General features: G+C 45.3%; 1 protein-coding gene across 4 annotated transcripts in view; it reads right to left on the bottom strand.

Annotated features, from left to right (window-relative positions):
• Positions 1 to 18256, bottom strand: part of PAK4 (p21 (RAC1) activated kinase 4) — an 89655-nt gene that overhangs the window by 37050 nt on the left and 34349 nt on the right. The window contains exon 1 of one of the 4 annotated variants that reach the window (XM_084612769.1): positions 14122 to 14357. The exons of 2 other annotated variants lie outside the window; for them this stretch is intronic. Coding sequence is in view for 1 of the 2 variants with exons in the window: in XM_084612767.1 (XP_084468893.1) it covers positions 8372 to 8396 (25 nt within the window). In the remaining variant the exon portion in view is untranslated. Of the gene's footprint in view, positions 1 to 8371; positions 8429 to 14121; positions 14358 to 18256 lie in introns of those variants that run through there. One more of the 4 variants, XM_084612767.1, reaches the window with a different exon arrangement.

The raw sequence follows: 18256 nt of genomic DNA, 5'->3' as shown, positions 1-18256 counted from the left end.
AGCAGCATCCAGCTATGCACGCCGAACTGTGTTCGTGGCTCTCTGGAATTGATAGCTGATGAGAAAAAGGCCAAACAGCTTTAAAGCTCAATGGTCATAAACATACCACAATTGCTAGGACAGCAAAACTCCCCTGGACCTTGCCACCACTGAGCAAATTAAACTTTTCTTACAAAAACAGGGGTATCAACCACGCGGAATCTCCCAGAGTAGAGATGCTTTAAGATATTAGACGTACTTCATGTCCTGTAAGTGTTATCTGGTTGCAAACCTGACAAGAAACGGTCAGCGAAAAAATTACAGCCCATGTTTTCAAACTTATGCTCCTTAAATAAATAAATAAAATTTAAATTTAGGTGCCTAAATAGAAGAACAGAAAAAGCTCTTTTATCCAGCATGTGGGGTGAATGGGGGGTGCCGGTAAGTGAAAAAATTAGGATTAACTAAGAGGAAGGGGACCCTGAGCACGCAGGATAGCAGTGGATCCTAACGGTTAAATGTTTAACCCGTTTAAACTATTACAATTGTACATTATTTACATCCCTAGCTACTGAGGGATCTTAATGTCCGCAGCCTCCGGTGGCAGCTCCATTCTTCCCCACAGAGAAACCCAAGAAGCAGCTCAGAGTTACGAACTTAACTAGTCAACCGCACACCTCATTTGGAACCAGAAGTACACAGGCAGCAGCAGAGACCAAAAAAACAAACAAGAAAAAAGCAGCAAATACAGTAAAGTACTGTGCTAAAGGTAAACTATTAACACATAAAGGGGAAACAGCATTTTTCTTCTGCATAGCAAAGTTTCAAAGCTGTAGAAGTCAATGTTAGTTGCAAACTTTAGAAAGAACCATCACGGTTTGTTCAGAGTTGCGAACGACCTCCCTTCCTGAGGTGTTCATAATTCTGAGGTTCTACTGTCTTGACCCATGGAGAAAAGCTGCTAAGGGCTGCGGACAGAAGCTTCACAGAATCTGGCTTATGGAACTCACCCCTTGAAGAGATGAGACCACTGGCTTCGCGGTACTCAGAAATCATCTCCTCTTTGGGTTGCCTTCCCCGCAAAGTTCTGCATACATTCATGCTACTCACGAACCCCCGCAAACTTTCTGCCCATCGTCCATGTCTACCTCTGCTGGCAGGGAAGGACCAGCCAGGGATACATAATTTCTGAGGGGCACTCATACTACATAGATATGGACAATAGTTAAGAAAAGTTCTACCACCGAAGCCTTTCTACTGCGGTAGTGCCTAGGAATCATGGCCCAGGACCCCATTGTGCTAGGTTAGACAAACAAACAGAGGAGCACAAGGAAACTATGAGACCGTATCAATCACAGCACACCAGTTTCCCCTCCTGCCAAGTTGTTCATAGGCATGATGGCAAGGGAGGACATGGGGGTAAGCTCTGCAGATGTTTATGGGGCGCTTCTCCCCATGGGGACAACTGAAGCAAGAGCCCAAACCTCATATGAGCAATCATTAGCTAAAATAGCCCCAATGGCTTCCTGGCTCGCATGAGGTATTTTCTGTAGGGTTAGCTCTCAAAGTTTTCCAAATCCCAGTCAATTGATAAGAGTAAGTATCTGTTTCAGTAATGTATATGCTATTCCACAGCTAGCTGACTGGATCAGGGATAGATCTGACTGATCTGCAAGTCTTTGCATGCTGTGGGGTCACGGAGATGCTGCTCAAAGGGAAAGAGCACATGGTAATGACCCAAACAACACCACAAAACGAGATTCCTCCCGAAGGGGGTTATGATGTTTCTATGGTGCCTGTAGTGATAATTGGGCCTATAAATTTATCTTAAATTGTGAACTCAATGGGGAGCTTTTGGGGTTCTTAAACAGAACAGACTTTGGGGGAAGTTAACAGAGATGGACAGGCAGAGAGGCTACTGTAATACTGGCTGACTGAAAGAAAAGAAAAGAGGAAGAAGAGAGCATCATATGGCTGCCACCCCCACCACCTCCTAGGACCATGGACCTTCCTCATCCTAATCCTGAGAGATGTCCCGACTAGACAGGGCCAGAGAGAGGGAGCCAGATGACAGCGCCGCCTCCACTGGGTCTGGCTAAATCCTGACCACCACCTGGGATGTAAGACTTTGTCACAACTCCCCCCCACCGCCTGCCCTAGTGTGTTCCTTTTCCTTCCTTGCTGTATTTCTTCTCTATCGTATCCCTATCCTTTTGCCTTCTGTCTAATATGTGGCTTAACAAAAACAGCTGTTTCCCAGTCCGATGCTGGCAGCAGCTTGCCAGGTCTCAGAATGGCTGATCAGACCATGTGCTGGGCCTATTTCTCCTCCAGCAGCGAGGTTACAAGTGAGAGTCAGAACCAGAGACAGAAGCTGCATTTTCTATCTTTGCTGTTCTTTTCTTTCCCCTGGTGGGTGATGGTCTTGTTTTGCCTTCTAGCAAACAGGAACAGACTAACAGCAACAACAGCTCCATCCCATCTCAACTAAATGTCTTCCCTTTCCCCAAAAAGACAGTTATTACCAAGTGTAAAACCATCTAAGAGACTGTCAAACGAGGGGCGGAAGTGTCTTTCTAAAAAGATTTCCCTGAGTAGATAGAAAGAGACAAGAGATGTGTTAAAATGAAAGCCTTATTTAGTAACTTTACATTTCAAACGCTTTACCTGTTTTTCTTTCTTTTATTAAAGGTTCAAACGGATTTCTAATGGTGTGTTTTCCATGGTACTCAACAGGCAGAGGTCTTTGTATATCAAACCCTGAACCTTGTTTAAAACTGTTTAATGTTGGTCAGTTACAGGCCTTTGACTCTTCGGGCCCATATATTGCACCCAAAAGCAGCGATACTCAGACTGAGGCTCGGGAGCTGCAAGTGGTTCTTTGCAGCACATATTAAAACACCGATTCAATTAACAACCAACCAATTCAAGTTATTGGCTAATCAAGATGCTTTTACTATGTTATTAACCAATTATAGAATAGCTGGTCAGTCAATTTGCTGTGAGAATATTATACACACATGCACGGTATATATATGAGAGAGAGAGGGAGAAACAAAATGAAACAATCAGTTCACACTACTGTGGCTCTTTCTTGGCTCCTGGACCACTGAAGTCTGAGTATCACTGACCTGAAGCAACACAAACGGGCCTTTAATCGAAAAGGATTGCTAAGTGGCTTTGCAAGCTATATGCATACTGCAAAGCACCTGCCGTTGAGCAAGGAAGGTACATGACGCACTGCATGCAGAATGAAGGAGCGAAATCTTCTGAAATCACATGAGGGGTGCCTCCATGGGGTCTTTCATGTCCACTCCCAATGCCTGGGCATGATTTGTTCAAGAGAATTCCTCCCACCCGTCCAGCATGAAAGATTAATCCAAACGGGAACAGGTGCAGAGACTGATGACTAGGATGATCAGGAGGCTGAAAGAGCTAGGCTTGTATAGCCTAGCAAAACGAAGGCTGGGAGTGGATCTGATGGCTCTCTATGAATACACTGGGGGCAGGTGGGGGAGGTAAACACCAGAAAGAGAGAAGAGCTATTGAAGCTAAAGGATGATGCTGGCACAAGAACAAATGGGGATCAACTAGTCAGGGATCAATGGAGGCTGGAGAAGGTGGTTTCTAGCCATCAGAGGAGGGAGGCTCTGGAATAACCTTGCAACAGTAGCAGTGGGGGCAAACCACCAAACTTGTTCTAAATTGGCACTTGATACATTTATGAATGGGATGGTCGCACAGAGTTGGCTGTGACAGCAAGGACTGGACTCATGGACGCAGGAGGTCTCCTTCCAGTCCTATGACCCTTCAACTCTCTTCCTGGACCCCAGTTTATCTGCCTCCAAAAAAATAAAGGGGCTGAGCTGACCCAGCTGGGGTCCGAACTGCGGTGCCAGGGAGTCCAGGGGTTCCAGCTGTGAGCTGTACAGCCTGATCCCATTCCTTTTTAGTGAAGTACAAAGCACTTATACTTGGGTGTAGTTTTGTTGATCTTGGGCAGAAATTAAAGAGCCAATATTCCTCTTTATGTGGGGGGGGAGGCAGAGGTTTTAAAACAGAGCGTCAGATTTAAAGATAGTGTTTCCAGATCAGTGTTCTGAGTTGGGGGTTTTTAAACACAGACTCAGATCAGGAATTGGACACTGGATGGTCTGTTATTACCATTTCAGAAACTCCACTACGCAAAGTTCAAAGCAGACTCAAGAGGGTTTTACAGAGGGCTTAGAGCTGTGCTCTGGATTGGCATTACACAGGAAATCTGGCCATGGGGTGAACCCAAATGTATTTTTTCTTGTAGAAACAAAGCCAGGCAACAATGAACGTCTGTTTACATCATTAAGCATCTGTGTCCTCTTAAAAAAAATAAATAAATAAAAATCAAAGATACAGCTTTGGTCCTGCCCAGTTGCAGTTCAAAGTGCTGGCAAATCACTACAGAAACAAAGAAATTTTCCAGAAACTGGCACAGAGAAGATGAAGGGTTTGTCCATCCAAGATGATTCTGACAAGCACCATCCTCTCACTTACCCGTCCTTTTCCTTCCTTTGGACCAGACAAGTTATATCTAGAGGAAAGGAAATCCAACCAAATGAGCTAGAGTACACTCTGGAGCGAAGACGAAAGTGAGCACGAGAGAGAGAGATCTTCTTAGCCATTGATAATGTGACAGGGGATGGATATCAAACCTGTTTTCCAAGCTCTCATTTGTTCAAGTACCAACTGTGGCCCCAACCCTGCACAAGATAAAAATCACGATCCATGCATGCCTTGAGGAGTTAACAATCCAACAAACGGACAAAAAAGAAACTCTCAGTATAACAATGTGTTTCTCGTCTGAAAGGCGACTCTTCTAGCAGCTGGTAAATGCACAGCCCTTGTAATCCAATGTTCCCTTCACCAGCCACCTGGGTCAGACAAGAATATTTCTGGTCATGGACACAAACCCAAGCCTCAACGCATAGCTACTCCCTCTGCTCACCTACAACTTCACTATTCTAGACAGTGCTGGTGGCCTTATAGTCACCTGCTCATCTTCAAGCTGATATGGGCCATCCAGTGAATGCATCACAGGGACACTTTAAAAAAAAAAGGAAGACAGAAACCACAGTCCCGGGTCAGAAGAACAACAGCGGAAAGCTAATAAACTAGAGAACGGGTGACAATCTGTCAGCTGGCTCATCCTAGCCAATTCCATAATACAAAAGTTATTAAATGCAACTGGCTGGCACAGTCATCTGGCTGGCTCCTCTGGTGTAGGCGAGCATATGTGGCAACCCCTTTACCAAGTTTCTCAGACACATTGAGATGTAGGCATTTGTCAAAGCAATCTATTTCAATCCAAAAATCCTCAGATTCAATTGCGCACATTTCTAAGAGGCAAGTTAAGTCCGCAGTATGAACAAACAAGCTAGTAAGAGTTTCCACTTTTGAACAAAAAGCTAACTCAAAAAACAGATTTGGGCCAAATTTTGTAATGGGGGGAGGAGGGAAAAAACAAGAGGAAATCTACACCTTCTTAGGAAAAATCCAGAGCCACATTCATCCCTGTTGTAACTCTTGACGCTGGTGAATTATCAGCTGAATGCTCTGAACCGGACAAAGAAAAACATCTGCAAATATCCTGGCCTCCTCAAAGCAGCAGTGGGTGGGCATAGCGGTCTTAGCTAGGCAACAGAGGTCAGGGGGGTTAACAGTGAACATAAAGCAGATTCTCAATCATGAGGCACCAGGAGTATGTATGGATCTGCCTCTGCAACACACAGAAACACGGTTAAACTTACTGGTCAGGCAGCAGAATTGAAGAAGGACTCGTGCTTCTTCTCCTTCTGACTTGATGAACTATTTAGGCCTCTATCATGCAAACTTTACTCCTGCAAGTAACGCCACTAACTCCAGAGGGAATACTGGGGAGGGGAGCGGACAAGACAAGGAGAAAAATGGTAAAGAAAGGCCACCTACAGCAGCAGCTGGGATCCCCAGGTGGTCTTCCATTCAAGTACTAGTCAGGCCCAGGACTGGATCAGGTCCTTAAAGCTTTTAGAGTGAATTTAGTGGTGGTGAAAGATGCGAGATGGAGACTTCTGGAAACTGAGGCCACATCTACACTGTGGGTGCTCTAGTGTAGCCTCTTCCTACAGTCGCAACAATTAATCCAGCTTTCCGAGCGGCGGTAGCTGGGTTGACCTAAGAATCCTTCCATTGACCTACACTGGGGGGTTAGGTCATCTTAACTATGGCGCTCAGGAGTGTGAATCTCTCACTGTTGTTATTATAGGTATCTAGCTGGATCTAAATTTTAAGCATAGACCAGGCTTAAGGATGGAATTTTCAAAGGCCCCTAGGGAGTTAGGCAGCTGAATCTGCAGTTGAAAAATCCCAGTCTAATATTATTATTATTTGTATTCGTGAAGCACCTAGGCATAGATTAGGAACTCGTTGTACTAGACACTGCACAGAAAGTCCTTCTAAGCCACACAACACGTATAATCCAGGCAGCCGCACGGCAAACCTCCCCTCTGGCCAAGTGCCTCACCCATGACCTGGAAGGACAAATGGTGACACAGTATTTCCATCCCCATGACCCCGGTGCAGAGCCTGCCAAGAATGATGTTGGCACCTGTCCACAAGGATTAACACTGAATGCTGCCAGCTCACATAAACCATTGAACAACCAGGTTGTTCAGGTGACTACAGACCTGTTCTGGATTTGCAGGTCACCAGTTCAAAAAGTTCTTTACCCATTAGCAGTCCCCACAGCTAGCCAGACCCCTCATCACGACAGAAATAGCAGCAATCCTTACGCTGCTTGTTGATCCCAACAATTCTAGAGACACTATGTATTAATCTGATTAGGGGAGGCTTCGCAGCTGGATCTGAGCGGACGCACAGCGCCCCTGACTTAATAGTCCCTTGCACTTTATATCAAGGGGAGCAGTGTAAGACTGAAGCCTATCACTGGGTAAAATTCCCAGTGCCCTGATCAGGTGACAACTTTGGAAATCTGCAAATTGATGTAAGTGTGTCTAACTCGCCCGAAAACAAAATGGCAAAAATCTGAAAGCAAAGAAGATTTAATTTTTTTTTTAAAATGAGGAGTCCGGTGGCACCTTAAAGACTAACAAATTTACTTGGGCATAAGCTTTCGTGGGTAAAAAACCCACTTCTTCAGAGGTGGGCTCCTCGTTATTTTTGTGGATAGAGACTAACACGGCTACCCCTCTGATACTTCAAACATTAAGCCCTTCAAGGTTTTTAACATCAAAAAAGTGCCCTCTACCCTTTTCTCTCTGTACCTTTGCAGAACACTTCATATCCTATAATCATCCCTCAGTTTATCGTGGTCGCATGAGGACTAGTTTTACGTTAGCGGAGCAGCTAATTGAGATAATCCGGACAGACCATCATCACACCAGCAGCGGTTTGGATGACAAGATTTCTCCCCCTATGCAGCACCAAAGTGGGGTCCAACCCTGATGCAACATCTGGAGCCTGACAGCAGGGGGGAAAAAACCAGTTTGTCGATAAAAGCAGCCAACACAGCAGAAACACAAACTGCTAACACAGAGATCAAGAACATGGGAGCAGACTATTAAAACAAACAAAAGGAAGCCTGGCGGTTTGGGCCACTCCCTGTTTGTTTGGGGGTTTGTTTGTTTGTTTTAAGCAATTTGTTTCTCAAAGTGCTAAATGAGAGAACAAATGGAGACTGATGCCTCATGAAACAGCCACATTCTTCTTTCCCCCATCCAGATATTGGCTGGTCTGGAAAGGCCCATGAGATCCATAATTTCCATGGAACGGAGAAGCTCTATACAAAGCACGGGAGGGGGAAGAGAGCCCGATCTGTCTCTGAAGGCTGACAGAGCTCCCCCCAAAAAACCCTCTTCATATTACAGCACCTACCAACAAAGTGTGTGCCATAGATACCTCTCCACTGACTTCACCCCAGCCGATCGGCTCTTGTTCCGCTAACTAATGCTGAAATATTTAAACAGACTTAAATTCTGTCACATCGCAAAGATGCAGTATGCCTGGCTGTACTTCGTCTCTCTCGTTTGTTTGGAGTTCCCCCACATCTCAGTCCCCGTTTACCTCCACTAACAAAAATCAGAATACATCTGGCCATCATAGATACAACCACTAGGATACCAGGCCTTAGAGATGTGTACTCAGAGCAAACTCCTTTGAAATATGAGGCAGCCAGAAAGGATCACAGAGCATTTACTTGTGCAATTTACAAGGCCCCCAAGCTACATTAGAAGAAACATGCAGGTGAAAGTAGATTACACAGAAAATCCCATCCTTGAAATCAAGCTAAAAGCTTTGGGTATTGCGGCAGAAGACCCAGTTACACAGGGAAAAGGCAAAGATGCATTCAAAAGAAACTTACAAGCCCATTCTTCCTGGGACTTCATCTCCACCCGGGGATTGCAGGAGACTGTGTGGCAGCCACAGGGAGCAACTTCAAACACATATGTTCCTTATTTATTACTTTTAGGCCCCTCCTCCTCAGTGTCTCATTGCACCTCCTTCCACAGAAGCCAGTTGGTTGGTTTGAAGCTTCCTCCCGCCTTCCAAGACGGAATTGCATTCCAGCATCAACCAGCTGGCCTGCCCACTTGCTCCTCCCAGGCCAGGAGTCAGATCCCGCCCACACTATTCTTGAATTCCAGCACTTAGCCTTACCGACTTCCCACGGGGACCTGCTTCTGCTAGTGTCACTGGAAACTTTTCCAGTCCCACAACCAAAAGGTAAGGTACCAAGACTGAAAAAATCCACCATACAAAAAACAGAGGCTTTCTATTGCGTCTCAACTCCGTAAACCCCATACGGATACAATCCATTTCCCCCTTATCACTGAAATGCAGCCATCTCTTGGGTGGAACGTGAGAGCTGCTTCACAGCAAACAGCAGCTTACACAATAGCTTAGAAGAGGAAGCGAATAAGCCTGTAGCCTAATAAAGTTGCAAGGGATTTGTGAGTAAGTGGAATTACATACATTTGAATTCACACAGGAGTCAAATGATACTCTGCACTTTTATAACACCCTTGTCAGAGGATCTCCAAGAGCTTTATATACTTAATGCATTAATGCCTACCCCGGGGCTGCTAAGACAAGTATTACCCCTCTCTTTGCATCTAGGGAAATGGAGGAACAGAGCTAATAAGTGACTTGCCCAGGTCATACAGGGAATCTGGGAAGAAGCCAGGAACAATACACAGATCTCCTAAACTAAGCCCTGGGCTATCAAGAGAGTGTTCCCTGCTCTTGCCAAAAATGCCATCGGACCTTTAGTGACCACAAAAGGAGAACGGCCTCTTTTTCACATCCAGCGCAAGGCACAAGCTGTCAAATTGACCCTTTGGGACAGAGTTCTGGACTCACGGGGTGTGACTGACACTTTTATTCACCCAAACATGTAGCGGTTCCTCACCTGATCCCTCCCTTGAAGTGGGAAGGCATCAGTGGCTGCTTGTGTATTTCCGGCACCTGGACAGACCCTCCTTCCTAACCAGCAAGAAATTTCTTAATCTTGGAGATTTCCATTACCACCCCCCACATCCTTTAATGAATCTCAAAGCCATCTGGTATTCATGGAGCACAGAGCAAGCCGAGCTGGTATTTCTGGAGTACCGGGAACATCTTTCCCCACACGGATGCCTCTACCTCCATCCAGTTTCTTTGCAGGGAGTAGCATATACTGCCCCTTCATTGACTGTAAACTCTTTGGGGCAGGGACAGTCTATTACTCTGTGTACAGCACCAAGCACTAGAGGGCCCCAATCTTGGCTCGCCCTAGGCTCTACCATAATAGACATAAGGATTAATAAAAACAGCAATGGGAGACAACCTCTGTGCATCCAATCCTGGATTTTCATGATATCCTTTTGTCCTATTAAAGAGCCCCAAATTTAACTGAGCTCCAGCCCTCACCCTCAAGTCATTCTCTTTACAGAGACCCGGCATCCACAGTCACTAGTCACCGACCTGGTTTACTGGCTCAGCGAAATCTGGGCTAACGGCCCACTGCTGACTATAGTCACCTGTGCAAATGACTAGTAAAAGCTTCAATACCCACAACTATGCCTCCCTATTAGTCACACTGGTTTTATGTGGTCAGCTTTTGTAACACTCAGGAAAACTCCCTTCCTTCTGCAGGGCATTAACAGTTTCACACCACTTCCACCTAATGACTCAGTATCTTCAGACTCTAACTAGGCACTGAATGAAGTGGAATCACCTCACACCCTCCTTTCACTTCCCCAAGAGAGTTTCTTGCTACAAACTTTGGTCAAGTTTCTCTTTACAAGCAGAAACCTTCCTAGACAAATGGCACAGCTACCCGGACTGAAAACTTGGGTCATAAGGATTTCCACAGGAGACGAAGAGGCTCAGCACAAGCAGGATCTGAGCCTTATTGAGGAAAAAGCAGGAATTCACTATCCTTTTGGGCCAGCATTTTCAAAAGCACTGGGGTTTGGCTTAAGCCTGCTTCCAATGAAGTAAATGGGAGTTTACTAGAGATGTATTTTTACATATATACATGAAATATTAGTATATTACCACCACCACCACGCTCTTACACAGGGCTTTTCATCAGCATCTCTCTTAAGAGCCATAAGATAAGGTACTGCCATCCGATTATTCAACCTTGGAATAAGCGCTCCCCTTGCAAACTTCTACCTCATGTTTTTTCTAAAACATTATGTTTTAGGAGTTATTTGGGGCAAATGCGATAGCCACAATGGTCCCTTCTGGCCTTGGAATCTATGAATCCAGGGTGATTTTTGGAAAAGGCAAGGGAAAAGGTTAGCTTTGCCACCATCAAGTAGATTTTGTACCTCAGCGGCTGAACTTTCATGATCGTTTTGCCCAACTGGTCTAAACTTTCCCCTACCCTGCCAAGAAGCCAGCTTTCCCCTTGCTGTTCCCCGCTCACTGCTAGAAACCAAACTGTGCTCCAGTTAGAGCTACATTCCGCAGCCTGCTGTCCTAATGCAGGTCACATTCCCTTTATCTCTCTGCCTTGTTTAATTAGTCAGCCATTAACTAACACTTTTAGCAGCCCTGGATAAATAACACACCAGCCAGAGCACTCCTTCCTGCCAGCATACACCCAAGAGTTTTGCCCCTGGCTAAGAGTTTACCACCACCTTCACCGAAAAAATAAAAAGATCAAGAGGCAGAGAGAGTTTGATTGCAAGAAAAACAGTGGATTGACAAAAAAACTTGGTTCTTCAGGATCAGATATAACCCAGAAACAGGCTGCTTTGGGGTTTTATACATTGGTAGGTACGTTTTCTGCTATAAGTACGGACAAATTATACATAGATCAACATGAAGCTCAAAAAACGACTCCAAAAACAGATCTGTATTATCCTGATTAAGGCACACTGGTCAGAGTAAGTTCTCGCTCCCCCTGACCCTCTACAAAAAGGAAACAAAACAAAAAAAAAAACCCAGCGTTATGCAATTTGCACGCTTACCTCTGTTTTTAAACCCATTCTGTTTTCTGAAAAGAACATCGGAGCTCAATGGCGTAGTAGTTTAAAAAAAGGGGGGGGAGGGGCAAGCTAACCTAAACTAAACCTCGTGTGCCCCAAATGAGAAGTAGGTAAATTCAGTTTACTTGTGACTACACTACTGCTGCTTCTCATGGCTGTGAAAAGGAGTTCTTTGTATTGTGGTAACGTCCAAGAGATGATCATGGACCAGAGCCCCATTGCGGTAGGCACCAGACAAACACAGAACAAAAAGACCAACAATCGCTGCCCCACTGAGCTTACCAAGAAATCCTACCAGGCACAATATCAGGTCAGCTGAACCAGCGATAGACAGAAGGTGCCTCAGAGAAGACAAAGCTCCAGCGGCCAGAGCTAGCTGTAGTTAAACCTGTGGAGAAGTCTGTCTAATTAAATGTTATACAAAAAACACACCAAAAAGACCTCCAGAACCTTGTCCACGCTATGGCTCTCAGCTAAACCGGTAGGAAACCCTTTGTAAGTTTCTCTACACAAAGTCAACGTGTGTTACATAAGACCGAATAGCAAGGACAAAGAAGGTTCACTGAAATCATGTCAAAATAAAAAATTAAGTTATATCAGAGGCACATACCACCTCCCCACCTCCCTTCTACCAAAAGCTGAAGAGGAAAACATACACAATGCGGCCTTGTTAGCATTTGACTGTCACTCTGGGGACCTGAGTTCCGTTCCCAGTGGTTCTACTGGCTTGCTGGGTGATGTTGGGCAAGTCACTTCACCCCTCAGTGCCTCAGTTTCCCCATTTGTAAGATTGGGATAATGGTATCGGCCTCCTTTGCAAAGCACTTTGAAATCTGCTGATGAAAAGTGCTATAAAAGCTATGCATTATCAACAATTTAACTAAATCTTAAATACCCATCAACGCAGCTGTCCAAAAGCCCTGGCATCCAAGTCCTTGCAAGACTGTCACTACATTGAGGGTTACTTTGAAGATTCAGGACCCATTCTACAGTCCTTAAGCAGCTAATCCAGGGGGTCTCAAACTGGGGATCATGAGGTTATTACATGGGGGGTCACGAGCGGTCAGCCTCCACCCCAAACCCCGCTTTGCATCCAGCATTTATAATGGTGTTAAAATATATAAAAACATTTTTTTTAATTTATGAGGGGGGGTTGCACTCAGCGGCTTGCCGTGTGAAAGGGTTCACCAGTACAAAAGTTTGAGAACCACTGAGCTAATCAGTTCTGAGACACGGCCTTCTGTAAACCGACTGTCCGCAGAGTAAAACTGGGATGACACTTCAAACAGGCCACCCTCTTTCCCTGATCTGAGAGTCAGCAAAATTTTATTTCAAAACCATGTTTAGAAGGGAAAGTTATTTCTTCACAGAGCAGCAAGGTAATTCAGGGCAAACCATAACATATCAACCTTATATGAAGAGGCTGCATAAGAATATTTAATAACCACAGAAGGAGTTTGGCATGAAAAAGATCTACCCAGTTGTCTTGAGTTTGCTCCTGGAATTTTCACTCCAAATATCAGTCTACTTAAGTTCAATGGCATTCAAACTGTATTATGCTGCAGGCAAAAAAATATTTTTTCTGGAGAGTAATGACAAAAATGAAAGAAAAGGAGTACTTGTGGCACCTTAGAGACTAACCAATTTATTTGAGCATAAGCTTTCCTGAGCTACAGCTCACTTCATCGGCTGTAGCTCACAAAAGCTTATGCGCAAATAAATTGGTTAGTCTCTAAGCTGCCACAAGTCCTCCTTTTCTTTTTGCGAATACAGACAAAAATGAAGGGTCTCAGAACAAAGATAACCACACTTTGATCATCTGTAGTCTTTCATCCAAGGATCTCAAAGCCCCCTTTTCACAAATTTCACCCAATGCTCCCAAAACATACCACTCCCAAAACTCCTCTTCTCTGTTGATCCCAAAGATCACCATCAACTGATGGCGATAGGCTGATGTTTTGTGACATCCACATAAAAAAAAATCTGATCCCAAGAACAGTCACTAAATTTTTCCCATCATTGACTCAGACATACGAGCAAGCCTTCCTAGACAATCATCCTAAAAGCAGGTTGCAGCTGGAACTGAATGCAGTGTGCATACTGGAGGGTTCATTTTTAAAGTTCAAACGCTTGCCCTGTATCAGACAGACAGTCAGCTCTTGTTTTACCTCTGCTGTTGAGGAGGGGACACGAAAGGGAAAACTTTCCCCAGCCATCCCCAATTTTATCAGGGATAACAAAAAAAAACGCAAACACCTGGGCAGCTCAGATTGTCACAAAAGTAAGGCACAGGTGGTTTTTGTTTTGTTCTTTTTTTTACTTTAGCATGGAAGAAAACGGAACCCGCACCCACATCCCAGACAGGAAATATATTCTGCAGAAAAAAGGGACAGATACAAGTGCCATATTCCCTTTGGAAAGTCCCCCACCCACCTCCCAAAAGCCAGCTTGTTAACAGGTGTCCATTTCTCCTGTCTTCAAGGCGGGGAGACTCTCCTTGTTCTTCCAAGCTTTTGAAACACGGCCGCCCCCAGCTCCAATCAGGCAGGAGACAGTTCAGAGTCAACTCTCCCTTCCAAAAAACGCCCTGTGTTGAACTCAGCATAAAGCAACCAGGCAGCAAACCACTCACCTTCACCATCCTTCTGCTAACGAGCCGGGGGCACAGGAAGAGCCCTAACTCAGAGCACAGGAAAAAATAATGCCGGGGGGAAAAAAAGGTTGATAAAAATAACCAATTCCTCCCCCCCCCTCCAGAGGGGATTAGATTTCCTTCTTTGCTCTGTTCCTTGATAGAGAAGGAGGCTGGTGGTTTAGTCGCTAACTCAGCTGCTCCTGACCTCAGCTTGCTTGCATGCATGGCGTCAGTTTCAGCAAGACCCAGATTTCTGACGTTGCTAACTGTGAGGCGCCTCCCCCCACATCAGTGGCAATTGGTCTGCACTGGGGATCAGGGAGTGTGTATGGTGGGGGGGTGGGGGGGAAGGCATAGCACCACCTACTTCTTGGCAAGCGAGCTGCTGCATTGGGAGTAGAGGACAGGGAAGGAGCAGCTGGGATTGTGTTTCTCTGCTAGACCTTAGGGGTTGTGTGTGTTCCGATTTATGAGAGAGGAGGTGGATGAGATAATCTCTTTTATTAGACCAACTTTCGGTATTTAATAGCGCACCCATCACGACAGTAGCTGGTGTAATGAGTCAGCCAAGACCAATGTTCCCTCTAATTTTTGAGGGACTGTGTGCGCAAAAAATTTCTTCTGTGCAAATTTTTGGGTTTCTGTGCAAATTTCTGTGCGTGCGGTGTTTCACCGTGTGCATGGGGTTTAGGATCTGTGTGCGTGGGCACACGTGCACAGCTTAGAGGGAACAGTGGTCAAGACCAGCCCCTCAAGCCACCTTTTCAACCCAAAGACACCCACCCCAAGTGGCAGCCCTGCCTGCCTACCTGCCTGCCTGCGTGTACTCTGTTTGGTCAGTTTCTAGTCTAAGTCTTTCCCAGACCCCTTCAACAGCATCCATGGACCCCCCTGAGGTCTGTGACCACAGGTTGTCAGCGACTGCTGTAGGAGCAATCAAAAAGTGAGAAGACTTAGATGTGATCTGATCCTCCACCTCAGCCCCACCCGAAATCCCTCTAATGGTAGAGCTCCCCAGTTACCTCTAGCTCTCCTACCTAACAAGATTTTATTAAAAGAAGCCACAGGTATTATATTTAACCCACCTCACCCCTTTCGTCCAGTCACACAGTTACACGATATGATCTGTGCGCGCACAGAGTGTGTGGAATGGGGTTTTATTAACACGGTATTTCCTCCAGTCCCTCACCCCCCACAGGTTCTCACTTTCCACTCTTATTCTGCAGTCCCACCCCCTCTTATCAGAGGAGAGGAATGGGCAGCTCCCCATAGCAACGAAATAAGAGTGCCTATTTCTCAGCCCAGGGAGTCTGTTCCCTGCAATGGACACAATGAAACCGGACTTTCCTTCCCTTTCTCATCTTGCAGTTACACTTCACCAGGCTGCCAGCAACAGAAACTGAACCTAAGGCAAAAAAAATCAGAGAACTAGAGTAGCATTAACTCCTTCGCACAAGGAACCAGAGTGCAAAGGGAGAATGGCTTCCAATACCAACGACAACCCGCGTAACTGAACGCCAGCCACCTCTCAAAATTGGAAACTCTCCCTTCAGGTTAACAGAAAACAAAACAAGTCATGTTTTATCTCAGGCCTTGACAACCTTCCTACATGTTCCAGGCATTAATTACGGTCGTTTTACTATGCAATAACCTGACAGGTAGCAATTTAACAGGGTTTTTAAACAAAAAAAACCCCTAACTATCTGGGACTGAAAGCACATCCAGATCCGGTAGAAATCAGGAAGAGTGATAGCTTAATAAAATAAAAAGGTCAGCTGGACTCCCACATCCCCCTGTCCGCTGGATTTGGAAGGGCAAGGGTTAAAAAGCAAAGCCAACAAGAACTGGAGCAAGAACGCAAGAAGATTTGAGCCTGCAGCCAATGAAACAACAACGTTTGAAACAAAGCAGCCAGTCAAGTGCTCCAGTCAGTGGATCAGGATCAAAAGAGGAGGAAGGAGGGAGGGAAGAGGATAGGGCAACCCAATGTAGGGTCAGCTTGAAAACACAAAAGGGGAAAAATTCCTCCAGGAAAAGCTGGCAGGTTCCCCCCATCAGCACCGCAAGCAGCTGCTCGCCCAAGAGCTGTCACTAGTGGGGTATTTCCCTACTCGGCAAATGGACCCCCATAACAACTGGCTTACAAAAACAGCAATTCTAAAGGACCTTCCCCTTCCCCCCCCACCCCCACCCCGAGCAATAAACTCAGCAGCCACACAGGTCAGTCCTCGACACTTTTACAAAACCAACCCTATGGCACCTCTACCACTTTTCACCTGATCTCAAAAGACTTTATCAGCATCAATCATTAAAGCCTCATAACACCCACAGAGAGGGATTTTAGATATTTGAGAGAAAGGGAAACTGAGCCACACAACTGCAAAGTGGTTTGTCCCTTCCATACTAGTATCTATGAATACCTATCTTATTCAGTACCCTAAGAAATCAGAGGATGGTCTGGGAACAGAAGCCAGAAACCCCAGTTTGATTCAGAGCAAGGGGTTCCCAAATAGTCTACGCAGCAATGTTCCAAACCCTTGCTATTTTATGCATTTTTCCCTCAATGCCCCAGCTCCTGGAGTGCCTAAGAATCACAGCTTTCAACGGGATGGGGGGGGGGGGGGGGCGGGGAAGAGAACAACCAAGCAACCCTCATGGTTAAGGAGCAAAGCTTGAAAAACCTGACCCCTAGAGACCTCAACACCAGAAAGCAAAGAGCAAACAAAATCAAGCCAAGTAAATTAAGTCAGACCCGTGAGATTTGAACACATGGGGGATTGGCAGTACCGCTCCAGCAGCCTGGACCACCACACATTAGTACGAGATTATTCCACGGCCAACCGCCTTCCTGTACAGGACAGCAGACTCCCTGTGCCTCTACTCAGGAGCATAATATCTCTGTTGCAATTACTGCACTTGCTTCCATGGAAGGATGTCTATTGTATTTTTAGGTTTGTAAAAGACACCACTGCCAAATTGCTCTTTTTATAGCACTTTTAATCCATAGGTCTCAGGGTGCTTTAAACGGGAGTCAAGTACCATCACCTTAATTTTACAGATGGGGAAACTGAGGCACAGAAAAGGGAAGTGACTTGCCCAAGGTCACCCAGCAGGTCTGTGGCACAGCCATGAACAGAACCTATGTCTCCTGGGTCCCAGTCCAATGCTCGATCCGGTAGGCAACACTACCGCTTGGGACCCCACAACCAGCCAGTATCACCAGGGAGCTTGGTTTGGAAACCTCTGGATTAGAGCATACTCCTTTCTTTCCTCAGGGAGTTCAACTCTCCCTTAGATCTGGTCTACACTTACAAGTTTTGCTGGCATAGCTGTTGGTTAGGTGTGCTATCCTTTGCTGATAAAGTCATGCAGGCAACTACCTTAGTGTAGACAAAGTTATACCAGCATTGAAATCCTCACCAGTGTAAACGGAATCTAAACTAAGAGGGTTTGCTGACATAGCTAAGTGTAAACAAGGCCTTAATGAAGTTCTACACAGATTTTAGCTTATGATCTTAAAATAAGAAAAAGATGGAACCCAAAGTTAAGATGCTTAAATGATAAAACCTAGGCCAGATTACCAACAAGGTGAATTAAACCCCCTCCAAAAACCAGGAAATTTAGAGTCCATATTTAATAAACTTCCCTAACACTTGGCCTTTGATCTCATGGTTGTCTAAAGCTTCTTTCTGCCCATCTGTCCTTGGCACACAGAAAGTAAACCAAGAATGACATTGTCTGCCACTCTAATTGGCCAATCCTATGAGGTGGTGAGTACCCTGTTTCCATTGATTTAGTGGGGACAGGGAGGCTAAAACTGCTTGAGTCCTTACCAGGTCTGGCTCTAAGCCTATATGCAAGGCTTCCAATATTAAAATGTTTCAATGTTATGAGGTCTGTGTCCATATTCAGGTTTTTTTTTTGTTGGGTTGTTTTGTTTTTTTAAATGTTTGAGCTAACAGGAAATGCCCCTGGATTGGCCCAATTAGCTGGTGTATCCTGTAAACAAAACCTGGACATTTCTTTAGCACTGCAAATTCATTGTGTCCATCTGTGCAAGCCATCCATGTAGCTAAACACATCTGAGAGAATCACTGCAATATGCAGGAGTTTAAGCTTTCAATTCCCCACC

This window comes from Lepidochelys olivacea (genome assembly GCF_965140295.1).
Source record: "Lepidochelys olivacea isolate rLepOli2 genome assembly, chromosome: 23".
In the NCBI taxonomy this organism is placed as follows: domain Eukaryota; kingdom Metazoa; phylum Chordata; order Testudines; family Cheloniidae; genus Lepidochelys; species Lepidochelys olivacea.
This window is presented reverse-complemented; position numbering and strand designations above follow the sequence as displayed.